The 15,965-nt window shown below is 33.0% G+C and overlaps 1 protein-coding gene across 1 annotated transcript in view; it reads right to left on the bottom strand.

The window, feature by feature from the left end:
• LOC118191218 (neprilysin-2-like) overlaps positions 1 to 15,965 on the bottom strand; it is a 52,233-nt gene that overhangs the window by 11,228 nt on the left and 25,040 nt on the right. Inside the window, exons 6-9 of the mRNA XM_085814141.1 lie at positions 12,871 to 12,922; positions 12,657 to 12,724; positions 11,174 to 11,301; positions 5,375 to 5,440 (exon numbers count right to left, since the gene is read on the bottom strand). Coding sequence (XP_085670267.1) covers positions 5,375 to 5,440; positions 11,174 to 11,301; positions 12,657 to 12,724; positions 12,871 to 12,922 — 314 coding nt within the window. The remainder of the gene's footprint in view (positions 1 to 5,374; positions 5,441 to 11,173; positions 11,302 to 12,656; positions 12,725 to 12,870; positions 12,923 to 15,965) is intronic.

Below are 15,965 nucleotides of genomic sequence, written 5' to 3'. Positions count from 1 at the left end.
AATAATAATGAAAATTAAATTAGGCATAAAAATGATTATATGTGTTTTAACAAAATAGCACAAAATATTTAATGTAAAAATGTGGTTCTAGTCTCCTACTTGTAAAGAAAAATAGACCAAAAAGAAAAAACAATGTAAGCTACTATGATCATCTAAATTTTCACATAATTTTAGTAATGGAAAAAAGATTCCTTAAGCTTGTATGTCTTGAATTCAATAAGTAAAAAACCCTATTCAATAAGTAATAAACACATTAAATATTTCAATGTTTACTTCATTAATAAAACTTACCTTTCTTGTTCGCAAAATATAATTAGTGCATTTTTTAACACAGAAAAAAGCATTCTTTCTGTTCAGCCGCATCACATTAGTCGAAAAATTGAAAATTGAATCATTCAAGATCATTTTTACGTAAGGTATGCTCAGATTTATTAGTACATAATATTCAAATAATAAAGCATCTACATGAACAAGCTTTAAAATGTATTTCTAAACTGTAATCAAAAAAAATAAATTTTCCAAAATACAATTTCAGTAGAATGCAAAAACTATATTTCTACATCTGATCTAAACACACTGAACCAAATTATCAAGTCTGAAATTATCACTTTCCAGTCTTTAATCACATTGCTTTTCAGGATAAAAGTAAATGTAGTATGTATTTTAAATCAAATAAATAAGCATATTTAGTAAAAACCCTCTCTAAAACGACCACCTGCGTTTCCAGGTTACTCTGATGATGTTAAAGAGATCATATTTTTATTCTGTTAATTTATTGTTTACAAGAAGTTTATTAACATCAGATACTAAAATAGCATAACCCCATAAAAACCTACAGAAGATTTATTACTATATTGATACCAGTAACAAAACCAGTAAAAATGAATATAAACCAATACAAGCCAGTAAAAGTTTCTGACATTGATGTTGCTTGTATGGGTGTCAATTGATACCAGTAAGAAAAACCTACAGAGATCAATAGAAACCAGGAGAAGTCAGTAGAAACCATCAAAAATTCTATAAGTAGCAGTAGAACGTTTTACTGGTTTCTATGGGTCATTTTGAAACTAGTAAGAAAAACCACCAGAGACCTACAGAAACCAGTAAAAGTCAATAAAAACCCATAAAACCTTATGGGTACCCATAAAAAATTTTACTTGTTTCTATGGGGCATTTTTAGCAGGGATCGCAAATAGTTCGCGTTGGCGTGTTAATCATATCTTGTCAAATGTTGTATCATATGACACTGCAAAAGTTTGCTACCGAAAGTTCAAAAATAAGGACTATGACATTTAAGAAGCAGAGAACTCTGGCCGGCCTACTGATGTCGATGAGGCCTGCCTGCGAGAATCTTGTGTGATTGAGTAAGCAACCACCCAAGTGCTTGCTAAGTAGTTAGACTTATTGCCATGTTTATTAGTTGCTAGCGGAAATATTATGCTTTGTATATCTGGTGAAATAGCCGTGGCATTATTCACAAAGTGTATCTGGAAAAAGGTAAAACCTCGACAGTAAGGTGTGGTGCGAGATGCTAGTTCTTGTTGACGCTGCTATCAAAGTAAAACGTCGAACTGAGTTCCGGAGCAAAAAGGTAATGTTCAATCAAGGTAAGGCAAGTCCACATGCGTCTGCATTCACCGGCTGGATTCTGTTGGGACTTGAATGGGATTTTTTGCCACACCAAAGATATAGTGCCGACATCGCTCCTCCGTACTTTTGCCTTTCTTCACACCTGCAACTACATCTTGCTGATGCTATCTTCCATTCTGTACAAGACGTCCGAATTGAAGTTTGGTCTGTTTTTGGATTCGTGGCCACCAAATTTCAGGGAAGAAAACTTTGAAAACCACCAAAACGTCGTAGAAAATCGTAGATTTGAGTGGTTATTACTACCCGCATTAAAGGTATTGATTTCATATTTTTTCCCTAATTTTACTAAGAAAATATCTTTGCCGGAAATTTTTCATTACAACAGATATTATGCTCGAATGGAAGTTTTCATTTTTTAATTTACAGACTCATACACGTTACGAGAGTATTTGGACTAAAAATATTTTAAAACAGCATATCTTTAGAATTTCCGATAAACAGTTTACTGCTGGAGATAAAAATGTTTTATTTCCTACAGTGTTGCCGATGTCGCTTTAAAATTGTTGAGTTTTTATTGAAAAATTCGTTAAAGTTTTACAAAGTATGAAATAGACCCAATAAAGCAAATTCTAAGCTCGGGCTTCCAGGTGCCCATGTTCGGTCGAAGGACTTCGTTATTAAAAATTTTATGGTTCTAGATACCGTTCATTTTTTATAATGCTAGAAACAGGCATGCATTCATGGCAGATTCTTCAATTATTTGATTTCTTTAAATATAATGTAGGGCGTGACAACAATTTGAAAAATGATACAGAGCTTTTAGTGATCCAACTCAAAATGCCATTTTGAGACTAATAATAGCCCTTCTGGGCTAGCCAATGCTGAGAATCGTTCGAGCACACTATCAAAATGCGAACTTTACGTAAAAAGAATTTCTATTTTGAACGTCATAAAATCAGAAAAATAATAATTTTGTAGTCTATTAACTGCTAATAGGAACACTAAACCGAAAGTAATTTTAGAATTTAGACACAAGAATTTTCATTACAGTATATTTAAAGTCACTAGGTCAGCTGGCACTCACTGCTGAGTTTTAACTTATTTCCTCCCAACCTTTCTAAGATATCAGATAAATTGTATTGATATAACAATTTTTGGATTCAATTGGTTAGACAAACAGTGTATAATAGTAAATGTTTTATAAATACTTTTCATGAATGGAAAAAAGTAAAAGCCTTTTTATTAATAAAAAGGCATTTACGTTTGGTAATTGGTACTTTTACTTTGGTAATTTTACTTTTTACTAATTAGTGATTAATGTAATAGTACAATGTAAGCAAATGTAAGCACAATGGAAGTTCATGGTAACATCAAGCTTCTTCTTTCTGACTTTTTCTCCTACAAATTTTGAAATTACGTCATCAAAATTGATGCCTTTAGCTACATTATTTTCTATTGACAAAATAATCAGTCTAGAGAAACTTGCTTGGCTCGCAGCGGACGTAAAATAATTAATTAGTCCTAGCTTCGGAAAAACTCCTCTTACATAATGATAGCCAAAAAACACAAAGTTATGAAAAGTCTTAACGCAAAAGTGATGTTGGGAACAAGAAAGAATTCATTGACATTCTAAAAATCTTAAAGGAAATCTAGCTGAGAGACTATTCCTTTGCTCTCCTCTGGCACTGAATTACTTTGAGGATATCATCTGAATTTAATCGTAATTTGCAAACAAACCTTTTACAGACTTCAAAAGTTCACGTTTTGTGGTTTTGATCAGATTGCTGGGCTCTTAGACAGCAAATCGATCTGATGTTTTTTCTATGGTATTTCAACGTTTATCGATTTCTTGTTGAAAACTGTCAGTGTACAGGCAGAGAGAAGTTTTCACAGGGTATAAGCAATGCTTAAGTCCCTAACGTTTTCCTTGCTTGAACCCTTTAATGTACTCCAGCTGTTGAAGAGGGTTTGTCGTACCCATTTCGTCGGCACATTCCTAAATCTAGACCATCCCGTTCAATAACCTTCAAAATTTCTTTCATTATGCCAACGGCCTTCTTCCTGGTTTGCTGAATATAACTTAGAAATGACTCTTTTACATCTACGCTTTTATTTTTCTGTGTGAACAAAAGAAGATGATGAACGTACCGGAAAAGATAGTACTAAAATACGTTGCATTTTCGATATCACTCAGATCTTTTCTTTAATAATTCTGCTCAGAACTGAGATAAACTGAATTTGTGTGGTAGGGAAGAAATGGCTTGAAAATCTCTTACCCGGTTATTGCTGAGTTGACTGTTCTAACTACATCAAGTATCCGCTTAATACAGCATCATATTTTGATAACAATTTAATCATCTATAGAAAACTTCCGTTGCTTTTTGCCAGCATATGCTCTTTAAGATCGCAGTTCTTGCATCTATATGGGTAGACATACTGATGCCTGCCTTCATAAACCAGACTGTGGTTTCGTTTCAGGTAACACGTTATGTGCCCCTTCAGGATTCATATTCACAGTTAAAAGATGGAGCCTTTCGAACAGCTGCAATCAATGTTTTACCGCTGCGTTTTGGCGATGTTTTATGAACAAAGAATCTTGCTGTTTCAGTAATGGTTCGTATATACTACATTCACATTTCGACTTCTATAACGAACGTTCTGAAGCATTTGGACTTTTTTGGTACTCTATTTCTTGTTCGTTGATTCAAATTCGCTGATTATCTTCTTTTTTACCAGTGAGATAAAGAGGGACTCCTTTTTAAAATCGCTTGTGAAAGACAGTCATGAAGATTAGAATTCTTATTTCCCTATCTGATATTTATGGCGGTCCTCAACTGTGCGTAAGTGATATGGCGATCTTTAGCCAAGAGATGCCTGCAGCAGAAATATTTTTGTTAAAATAAAATTAACAGCCTTATAAGGTGTTTCATTTTGGAATTTATTCCCAGCTTGCGCACCATTGTGGCATACAAAAGTACATTATATCTAAATACTATGATAAATCTTTCTGGCTGCGGTTATAACCCTTTTCATAAGCATGTAAAGTTAATCCAAAAATCATTCCTAAATAGTGGCTTGCTTTTCTTGGACTACTAGGGTCCTTGATTATTCCGAATGAAATCGGGTTAAATGCTTTTCAACCTAGAACATCTCTATGTGTTGTTTTAAGGTATGCGGATATAATGATATTAAGTGTTTAACGCTCATAAATTATGAAGTACTTAAAAAATTATTGAATACCCTACACGCACTTTATCTTCATCGAACAACACTAAATTTACAATAATGTAAGCTATGCAACCATGTTCCGACATCTGGTTTTTAATGCTAAGGTAACTATAAATTAAAGAAATTTGAGTATGCTTATACTAAAATGTTTCAAGTTTTAGAATACGTAATCGAATAAATTATCATTTTGCATTAAAATAATTTTTAACGTCATTTTTAATATCAACGGATTGTGAAAGGAATTTTGATGGGGTGCAGCTTGTTTTCTGAATAGTATAGATTTCTCTCTGAGCACTGGAATGTTCAACACTTTATAATAACTAGACACTGAGAAATTAATCGCAACAAATACAAATTTCGTTTATGTTACTTTCCGTTCACTTTCTTCCGTTCACTTTCTTCTTGAATACCGTTCACTTTCTTCTTGAATCTCGGTACTTAAATGTATCTTTTAAACGTATATATCGACGTTTCCTACAATATACGTGTTTAAATTTTTTTCTCTAGAATTTTAATAACAAACTTATGATTTCTTTAAAATCAGAATCTTTCTTACCTGGTAAGCTAATCTGAGACCTCCGTTGTCAGCTATATTTTCTCCCTGTGTCGTAATGCCGTTTAGCTGCGAAAGATAAGCGGCCGTTTATTTCAACAGATATTACATACGTGCATTTGAATACTGTAAAACAGGCGCAGAAATGCTTATGATAAACATTATGTAAATTGCTGAGCAAACGTGCGTGTTTCATTCCTGCCACATTAACAGCTAACTTAATATGTTTAAAAGCATTGTTGCTTCTGGAAGTTATTCTCATTCCTAAACTTCGTGACAATTTGCATATCGTTCTACCACTTCAAACGTAATCACGAGCTTGTTCCTTCCAGAGGATCATGCCGAATTTGAGAAAAGCGTTGAGATTTAAGCAGTTATCTGGAACCAATAGTTGGTCATTAGCCTGCATTCAACCATTAAAGCAACCAGGAGGACGGGTCTAAGGGTCGCCCACGCTTCCTTTCGTATCAGCACCTTTATAGAGGACATCGCCTCTCTGTATATTTAGTCTTATGTCATATCCGGCCTGAGTTGGTATCTACCTGAAGAACGGCAAACGCGTCTGGTCATAAGCGTGGCAGATCATAAAGATGGACATGTTAGGGTATGCGTGATGACGAGGAAAGTCTTGTACAAATCGGTATGCGAAAGATTTTATGGCTAGCTTGATGAAAAGTTATGAATTGGGGATTCTCATCGGATTTTCTTTGAAATGTGAATTTTAATTTCGTCAAGCAGACTGTTATCTTTATATTTTTGTTTGTAATGCGCTAAAAGAGATTGATTAAAATTTTTTAATGTTAAATGCCATTAAGTCTTAATCTACAAGCACGGATCCCTTCCATCTCGATAACTCAGGAAGGCAAGTTAGTGGCACTTTTTTAATTAAATTTCAAATAGCTAGCTAAATTGGTCACTTTAATCCATACATCGTAAAGCAGAACTAAAGGAAGTGCCATAACTTAACCCTTTTCTTTCCAAATTTTATTAAATTTGGAAAGAAAAAGGTTAAAGAAAATCGCATTTTTTAAAAATCCATTAAGGATCTGAAAATCATTTACAGAAACTACGAAATACGAGATATTCGCTCACGATTAATTCACGAATTTCATCTCAAATGTGTTTTCATTTGTAAGGCAAACTCGGAGATACTTAAAACTAAAGAATAGGGAACGTAATCAATAAGTTGAACAGAAAGGAAGTGGGAAGTCCATCACAACTTTCCATTCTCCAGATAAAAAAGCTTTAAAGAATAAAAAGCCTTTCATTTCCTTTCGGAGGAAAGGTTCGCGCTTCCCCCTTTTGGTTAAGCACTCAAATTATCACTTGTTTATTTGTGCTACACGTATTAGGAGTAACATTAAGGCTTAGTAAGATTCAGTGCAACAGCAGTCAAAAAAATATTATTTTTTATTTTAACGTATTCAAGTATCTTACTGTAATCAAACTCTCAAATCTATAACCAATGTATACATGGAACTTAAAATGTATCCTATGTATTAATGTATCTAACTAACGTATCATATTTAATGTAGTATTGCGAGCATTTGTTGTATTTAAGAATTATTATTATTTGTAGTAACAGTATTTGATGTAGGTAGGAATTATGGCAACGAGCGCCCAAGAGCATCACCAGCGCATTCTAACAGCTAATGTTTATATATTCATGCAGCTAACGCTTTCATGTAAAATCATCCAGGTCGCAGTTTGTTCATGCGACTTCATAGAGAAGCTAAAGCATTCCCGAGGTAGGCTTCCTGGGCCTTGGGAGATGCTGGTTTAAGGTATCTGCCTACGTTAAAAAAACGATTTCGGCGAAAAAATTCGATTTTTTTTATTGCCCAATTTGAAAGGTCAATTTTGTAGGATTCCGAAAATGGTTCATTTTTACGTTTGTGATAATTAGAAGAGAAGGTATAGCCAATTAACTGCACTGGAATTGAAAGCAGAAAGACCGGAAGTGCCATTTAAAAGGCTCAACTTAAAAATAAACAATGTTGTTATCCGTGCTTTTTTTTAACTGTTTGTGTGTAAAATTGTGCTAAAACATTTCATTTCAATTCTGGGTACTTTTTTTTGTTTCTGGCAATAATTATTTGCCTTAATTCTTTGAACTGGGACTGGCAACATTGCGGTTTTTTTAACTGGGTTTGGCAACATTGCGATTAGGTATAAAGACTATGTTGCTGGGTGCATATATAGCCGTTTTAATTTTTAATTCAGGGTATCTTGGATTACTTCCTGTGTTTGAATATTTAGGTATATCAATTGAACAAGAAATGATTAAAAATTACTTTGGAATTGATAACGAAAGAATAAAGAACTCGAAAATTCATTCGTCGCTCATTTCGAAAATAGCCAGAAAAAAATTAAAATCAAAGAGGAAATCAAAATTACTTAAGTATAAAGATATGGAGGGTGTGATGTACAAATGTGGAGAATTTTAAGTGTGTAAATACAACAGAACAGTTTTTCTGTTAATGTGAAATCTTTAAATGCGTTTTCTGAAAAACTAATTTTTCTAGTGTTTTTACATACAAGAAATGTAATTACTCAAAATGTTCTAAAGATATCTCTATTAAATTTCACTAAAATGTTTTCTATATTATTTATTAGGTTTTAAGCTACAATCTAAGTAATATTTATTAATTTAATTGTTTTATAAGTATTTCTATATAAAACGATAAGAAATATTTTACAAAAAACTGTGTTTTTTCATGTAATTACACATATTTTAGTAAATTTTAGAAATATCATATACATTTTAGTTCATAACACAGATAAGTGTTGTAGTAATATACAGTATAAAAAAAATTGAAATATATGCTGTGAGAAAAAATATACGGCATTTAACGTAAGTCTTAAATTCTCCTAAAAATTTGCATAAAATTGCATATATTTCAAAAATTTATAAAAATATTCCTAAAAATTTACTTATTTTCATGATTTGATATCATATTTTGACTAAATAAATATATATTTCATCAGAATTCTATGTTTTTAAAAAAAAGTGCTCCGAACGTAGGCAGATACCTTAAGATACGATAGTGGAGGGCGTGAGACCTATACCTGCTTAGCTTTGTTAGACACCAGGTGTCCCCGTCCTCCGTCACCTGTCACCTGTCTTAACATAGTATAAAGTATAGTTTTCGTCGTAACGTAAACTAACGAGACCTAGGGCAAGGAATTATTCCCGAGTCTTAAGGACGACAAATATTAAGGGGCCGTATACATTCGAACACTTTTTTAAAAATTTTTAAGTTTGTGCATTTTATTTTGCCTCTAAAGTAATTAATGATGAAAAAATGAAGAAGTTGAGTTATTATTTAATGACCATTAATTTTGTATTTTTTGGAGTAAAGTAAGAAAACAAGTAACAAAAAACAGCAATATTTACAGTAAATTAGAAACACTGTGTTAAAAAAAGTATAATCTATTTTCCCATTTTGTAAAATGCAAACTCATAATAAGGATATTCTCAAGGAGGTAGACTATTATTTTAAAGCTAGGAAGTTATTTAAAAATTTTTAAGCTAGATTGTGTAATATAACAAAGAAAAAGCATATTTTCTCATTAAATTCATGTTTAACACTTAATAACTTTATAAAAAATGCATTTATCAACTATTAAATAGTCTGCCTCCTTACTGAAAGTGTTCTAAACATGTATACCAAATTGCATAGGATTTAAGTGGTCATTTTTAAAGATATTGTGTTTCCTGTTAGCATTAAAACACAAAAAATGAAAAACGAGAATTCAAACATTCGATTACCTACTTTTAATCAATTTGTAAACTTAAAATTCCACTGATTTATAACTAATGCCCTCTTGTTTTTCAGAATTTACATTTTTTTGCCTTCTCGCAACTTTTAAAAATTTTCTCTGGTTTTTAAAGCCAAATCAGGAAATGTTGTTTTGCATTGTCGATATGGTTAACATCAAACATTTCATACTCGTTTGCAGTGTAGTAACCAATATCTATACCTAATTTGCCATACCTACATCTAATGTATACCAATATCTATCTATACCTATAAAAATTAATGAATATTACTCAGTAATAAATAAAAAAACGCTTATCAGCAATGTAAACACAGAATCAAAACACGAGTGAAAATGCGTTACTGAATTCATAACACACAGCTTGAAAATATTTTAGAACTTTGTTTTGTTGCTATCATAAAAATACTTTTTGGTCTTTAAAATGCAATTAATTGAATAAAGTTTTAAGCCTCGAAAATAAAAGTAAACAACTCTGACACACCCACTCCGGCCTTTTTAATATTTATGTATTGTGCACTTTTGGTATGCTTTTCAAGAACATGGTGTCAAATAAAGTATCATAACTTCGGTTTAAATGAACGTAGGAACAAAATTCAAACAGTTTTGTAAACATAAGTAATACTTTCATCGAGCCTAAGAACAAAAAAAGGAGTTGTTTTTTGACCAAAATCTCGGTTTCTAAGATATACAGCGCCCTTAATATAATTTCACAGTTCGCCTCATTTAGGCGCACACAAAATCCAACACTCCTGTCTTAACTCAAACAGGTAACGATGAACTTAAAATTAAAAAGTTCAGCCAAGCGGTTCACAGGATAATTTAACACGCGGGAAGGCTCTAACTTGTAAAATTTGTCGTAAACAAGGTTAATGGCTAAAAGCGGTCAACGCACAGAAATTTAACCAGGAGTGCTACGTCAGAAAACCAGTGGTTTGTATTTTACTGAATTCACCGCAAAGTAGATCACCTGAAATCTACAGCATAGATATGTTTTTTTCTTTAGTGATGTGTGAAATTTCAGTTTACCGAGTGATTCCAAATGTTTTTAAATTTAGAAAGATCTCGGAATGTAAATTATCCCCTACAAGAACAAGGAATGTGATATCGAGGGCTTGGCAAATGCGATGGAATGAGAAACAGTAAGGATCAATGGCCACTTTTTCCTATACTTTGTAAGACATATTCTGCTTTCTTGCCGCATACTTTCGTTATGTAATTGAAAACACGTCCAGCTACAATCCGAGGTCCGGATTCGAACCCCTCGAAGGCATTGCTGAGTTTTCCTGTTTTCTGCTCCGATAAATATTTAATAACTATACAACTCGGACCAACATAGAGGCATCGAAACGAAGTTTTACAACCAAATAAAAGGTTTTAAAGATATGGATGTACATTCGAATTCTTTTCTACGAGTGATACCTAAATTTTATATTTTCCCACAAAAAGTTGTTTATAAAATTTTAGTCGAATTTAGTCGAGTGATGTTAATTTAATTTTTAGTCGAGTAAATAGTCGGATTTCATTAGAGAGATATTTCTCGAATTCATTAGAGAAATATATCTCTAATGAAATTCGAGGAAATAAGTTTAAATGAAATTCGAGGAAATAAGTTTAAATGAAATGCAAGAAAAATTGCGTATAATTTAACATTCCGTACAAGGAAGTCATGTAAAGTACACATGAGATTTTTTATTGTTCGTGAAGAACAACAAAAACTTCTTTTTTTGTGGAAAACTTTTATTGGTCATGACGAATTATTTAAATTTCGAATGCAAATGAACTTTAATACACTTTCGTTAAATATTATTACATATGCTTTTCTTTCAATAAAATAATAAAGATAAATATTTTCGGTGGTTTCTTTCAAATATTTTTGTTGGTATTTTAGATCCGGAACTTGTCTTTTTTCATACGAATCGTTTCATACGTACTCTTCAGAATTGTATCTATCGTATATAAATAGCATTGATACTGTGCATGCATCTTAGATTTATAGGAACAGTACCAAATATATATTACCTGTAGTCCATTTTCAGCAGTGTAGTTACCATACTGCTCTATGATACACTGGGCTTTCGTCCTGAAAATCTCATCTGATTCTCTATCCCACCAGTTGACATTATTACCAACTTTATTAAACTGCCGACCTGCAATGTTATCCGAAGTATTAAAAGTGATGAATGAAAAGAAATGAACATTTTGATTCTTGCGTATTTTTAAGCATGAAATTCTAAAACCAAATGAGAAAATTGTTTTCGGAACAGAAGCATACAAATGTAACTGAAGTGGTCATAAGCTTCCTGTCAATCTGTAAGCAATTTTCTCCTTTCCTCACCGCGTATGTTTCTGGTGTGACTGAAAGCACCTTCAGGTGGTAGTTGGAAGTTCGAGAGTTTGAACACCAATGAGAGCATAGCTGACTTTTACTATTTCTAACTTCAATATTGTTGATCTGCAAATGAAACTTTTAAACAGCTTAAAAACTGATTGCATTCAACCTATTTGGGAAATGCACGCGCATTCATATAGGTAATATGTCCAGAAATTTTGCTGTGCGAAATCTTACGATGGTTATGATGATTGGCGGAAGATGACGATTGGTTGAGTAACGTGTTGTGGACCGATGAAGCTCATTTCACGCTCCGAGGGTCTGTCAACGCCCACAACTGCAGAATTTGGGCTACCGAAAATCCTAGAACTGTCGTAGAAACTCCATTGCACGACGAGAAAGTCACGGTATGGGTTGGATTTACCACATCTACTGTTATCGGGCTTTTTTTCTTCGAGGAAATGCGTGATTCTGGTTTTGTAACTGCTACCGTGACGGGTGAGAGGTACGCCGATAAGTTACAGAATTGCATCGTCCTCAGCCTGGCTGATAAACACCTGCTGGAACGTACGATTTTTATGCAGGATGGCGCTCCACCCCATATTGCTAGACGCATGAAAGATCTCTTGCGCGCGTCGTTTGGTGATGATCGTGTGCTCAGCCGCCATTTTCGTCATGCTTGGCCTCCCATGTCTCCAGACCTCAGTCCGTGCGATTATTGGCTTTGGGGTTACCTGAAGTCTCAAGTGTATCGTGATCGACCGACATCTCTAGGGATGCTGAAAAACAACATCCGACGCCAATGTCTCACCATAACTCCGGACATGCTTTACAGTGCTGTTCATAACATTATTCCTCGACTACAGCTATTGCTGAGGAATGATGGTGAACATATTGAGCATTTCCTGTAAAGAACATCATCTTTGCTTTGTCTTAATTTGTTATGCTAATTATTGCTTTTCTGATCAGATTATTGCTTTTCTAATTATTGCTTTTCTAATAAAACCCCATGTCATTCTAAGTATGTGTGTCAATTTTTACCTGTCTATCTACATTATTCTGTGATTTATCAAGTTTTCAAATTTATAATGACTTTTTGATCACCCGGTATATATATGACATATGCTTCTACACATACAGTATATTGGAGGACATTTTATTGTAAATAATTACCTTCATCATCGAATCCGTGCATCATTTCGTGACCAGCCAAAGAACCAAGGGCTCCAAAATTCAAATAACTGAAATAAATGCAAAAATCTAAATTGATATTTTCTGCTGCTGTTGTTCTTAAATTCTGTTATAAATGAACTAATAGCAATGTAAAAAAGTGCATTTTAGACCAAATTAAATTTAAAGAAGTATGCGAAATAGACAAGTAACTTACTATGGTCGATTCTTGTCGAATAGGGGAGAGAGTAAAAGTCCTGGATTAAAAACTGTAAAATAAATGTTGATTATGAAGAATGCACTAGATCATAAAAATCAGTTATTTTTTTAATTTAATTAATCATTTTGAAACAATGGTGTATGAGATAAGAAGCTCAAACTGCATATCTCATATTATCATTATTCCTTTTTTTCCCCAATATTAACTTTTAATCTTATATCATACGAGTATAAAGTTCCTTGATTTTTAGTAGCATTAAATATACGAAACTTCTAAGAATTTAAGTGAATTATCCTTATATTTTGTTAAGTATCAGACAGACTGGGAAAAGATGTAAAGAATCATTTTATTTAACACAAATAAAAGTTAACAGAATGTACCACTGGTGCTTACAAACATACCCAGCATTTATGACTTAAATCAAGAGTAATGAAATTGACTTAACTAAGTAAATGTAAGTTAGGCAAACCAGAACAAGTCAGGAAAGTCAAATTAGCAACGTAACCCTCCGCAGAGGGAACATGCTCTGATTCTACCCTCTAAAACATTCCTTTAAATACTTTCTCCTTTTTCATCTTATTTAAATACACATGAGTAACAAATTTACGTTCTAGCAGGCAAATAGGAACCGAGAAGGACAGAAAAGCGAATTAAAATAAAATAATTTGATTAATTATCTAAACGAAACCTTGAACAAGTGAAATCATATTTTAGAGCAAATCTCAAATCATGCCTGCCTTTGGTACGCCAAAGTAATACACTGCGCGAAATTCATTTATTTCAGACACAAGTTATATATTCTTAGCACGTTTTTACAGTACCGAAATTCATAAATGGATTATGAATTAAACTGTGTGTCCCACAAATTGTTTCCTGTAAGTAGGGAACTCAATATGATAAATATTTTAACTTCATCATCATCAATCAACTGCAATATTATGGCATAAAACCATCACATAGTTCCAGGCGTTTTCGGCATACTAGAGCAAATATGATTTAGGGATAACAGTTCAGTTTGAGAATCATTGCACAGTATTTCAAAGCAGATAGCTGTGTTTAAGAAGAAATTCTTTCTGAATTGGAGAGTCTTGATATTCTATTTATTTAATTTAACAGAATGTGCGTTTTTTAAGAATAGACATTTTTTCTACAAAATGTTTTCAACTATTATTGTCGCAAAGCATAAGAATTAGCTACCTCAACGTTTAATAAAACTTTAAACTTAAAATTTCTAATTTTTTTTTTTTTTTAAGGATAAACATTCATTTTGTTTGCTTTTTTTGCTTTATTGATTTTGAAGGGATACTAATTTTCGGATTTATTGAATTTGATATTTCGCCTGCTACTGATATTATAAATGTTGGTTTCAAATAAATTATATTTAAAAATGAGGTTTATATATAATAATCAGCTTTTATTTAAATGGATAGGATAATTTAATGCACTTAAAAAAGAAAAATAATTTATCATATACTTTAATGAGACTAACAGATTAAATAGTTCAATTTAGAGAATTCATCTATAAATTTATATTATGAATAATAAAAGCGTGGAGGCGCTCGTGTTAAATTTAAAAAAAAAGATAATAGTTTATTTATCTGACCGTGCAATTATATTAATAGTAAATTAATAAAGATAAAAGCTTATATACTTGACAAAGGAATTAAATGTACAGATTTCAGTTTTTAAGCGCTCCTCATTTTTATCATTGGTAATATAAAATTATAGATGTATTCTATAAATAAGATTATTTAATTTATTATTTCCACTCAGGTAACAAAGAAAGTTCATGCCGCTTCCGTTACGCATAAAAAATGGTCCATAAGAATCTTAAACACACATTTTATTCTCCGAAATAATCATCATTTTTTTTCATTTGGCCAACATGTTCCCAATGAGACATTTACTTGTTAATGATCTTTTTTAAAGAAAAATCCTTTTAAGTCCAAAAATTGTGATATAGGCGTTGTGACATCGTCGCATTTTCGAAACTGTACTTCGTACAGCTGACCATCCATGGCTAAAAACATTATTAGTTGCATTGCACTAAGGCAATAGTCTAATGGAACAATACCCGGAGAATAGGATGGCTAAGGCAAAATTTCGTAACCCGATGTTTTGATAACCTCTTTATCGCTTTTCCCTATGAGGTCTGGCATTATCGTGGTGATCTCCTCTTCGGTTGACCAATGCTAACTGTTTCTGGTGACCAATGCTAACTGTTTCTGGTGACCAATGCTAACTTGTTTCCGGTGTAATGCAACTAAAACTATTTGCATTTGTGACTAATAGACATCGGCTGTTAGGGTGTTTTCGCTTTCTAAGATATCCATAGTGGACAATACCGCATGTGGTCAAAACACATCATTATCTTCTTTTGGTGAATGTCCGGTTTAGCGGCCAATGAGATTGAACCAGAATTCGACTAATGATGTTTCATCTTCCTGTTATCATACATGATCCATTTTGTCACATATCAAGATCTGTCCAATAACGGAGCTTTATTATGGCACAACTGCAACAACAAGTAGATGTTCAATCCTTCGAACTGGGACAGGACTGGGACGAACGTTTCCTCGGACAGGACAGGAGAAACATATTTATTTAGTTTCCATGGTTATGAAGATGTCATCGAATGGTTTCGTCAGCTACTTCAAACCTGTGTGCAAGCTCCTGGCTGGTTTAACGAAGGCTCTGCTTCATTTTTTCCTCCAGCTGTACTTTGTCGAGGGTGGATAGACAACCAACATAAGGCTTATCTTCAAGGATCGCGTTTCCGGAAGCAAATCGCTTGAATCGCTTTTGAGCAGTCCGTTAACTCACTGATGTCTCTCCAAACGCGGAGCATATTCCTCTAGCCTTCTCTGCATCTTTGTTTCCTAATTTTTACTCGTAAAGGAAAGTAGCTCTCAAAATCTCCTTTTAGAATGACATATTTTTCCGAAAATTTCGTTTTTTAGAAAGTCGATAGCGAAACGTGCGATGCACTATCAACTCTCTACTGATTAAGGTTTGATAGAAATGTAAACATATGACGTCATCAGAATCAATTTGACCCCACTAACGCGCCAAAGTAACTGTCTCAAAAACCG

The sequence above is a fragment of the Stegodyphus dumicola genome, chromosome 3, assembly GCF_044657685.1.
Source record: "Stegodyphus dumicola isolate Sdum_Otavi_A_Nest chromosome 3, ASM4465768v1".
Lineage (NCBI taxonomy): Eukaryota > Metazoa > Arthropoda > Arachnida > Araneae > Eresidae > Stegodyphus > Stegodyphus dumicola.
Note: the sequence above shows the minus strand (reverse complement) of the source record. Positions and strands in the feature narration are given on the sequence as shown.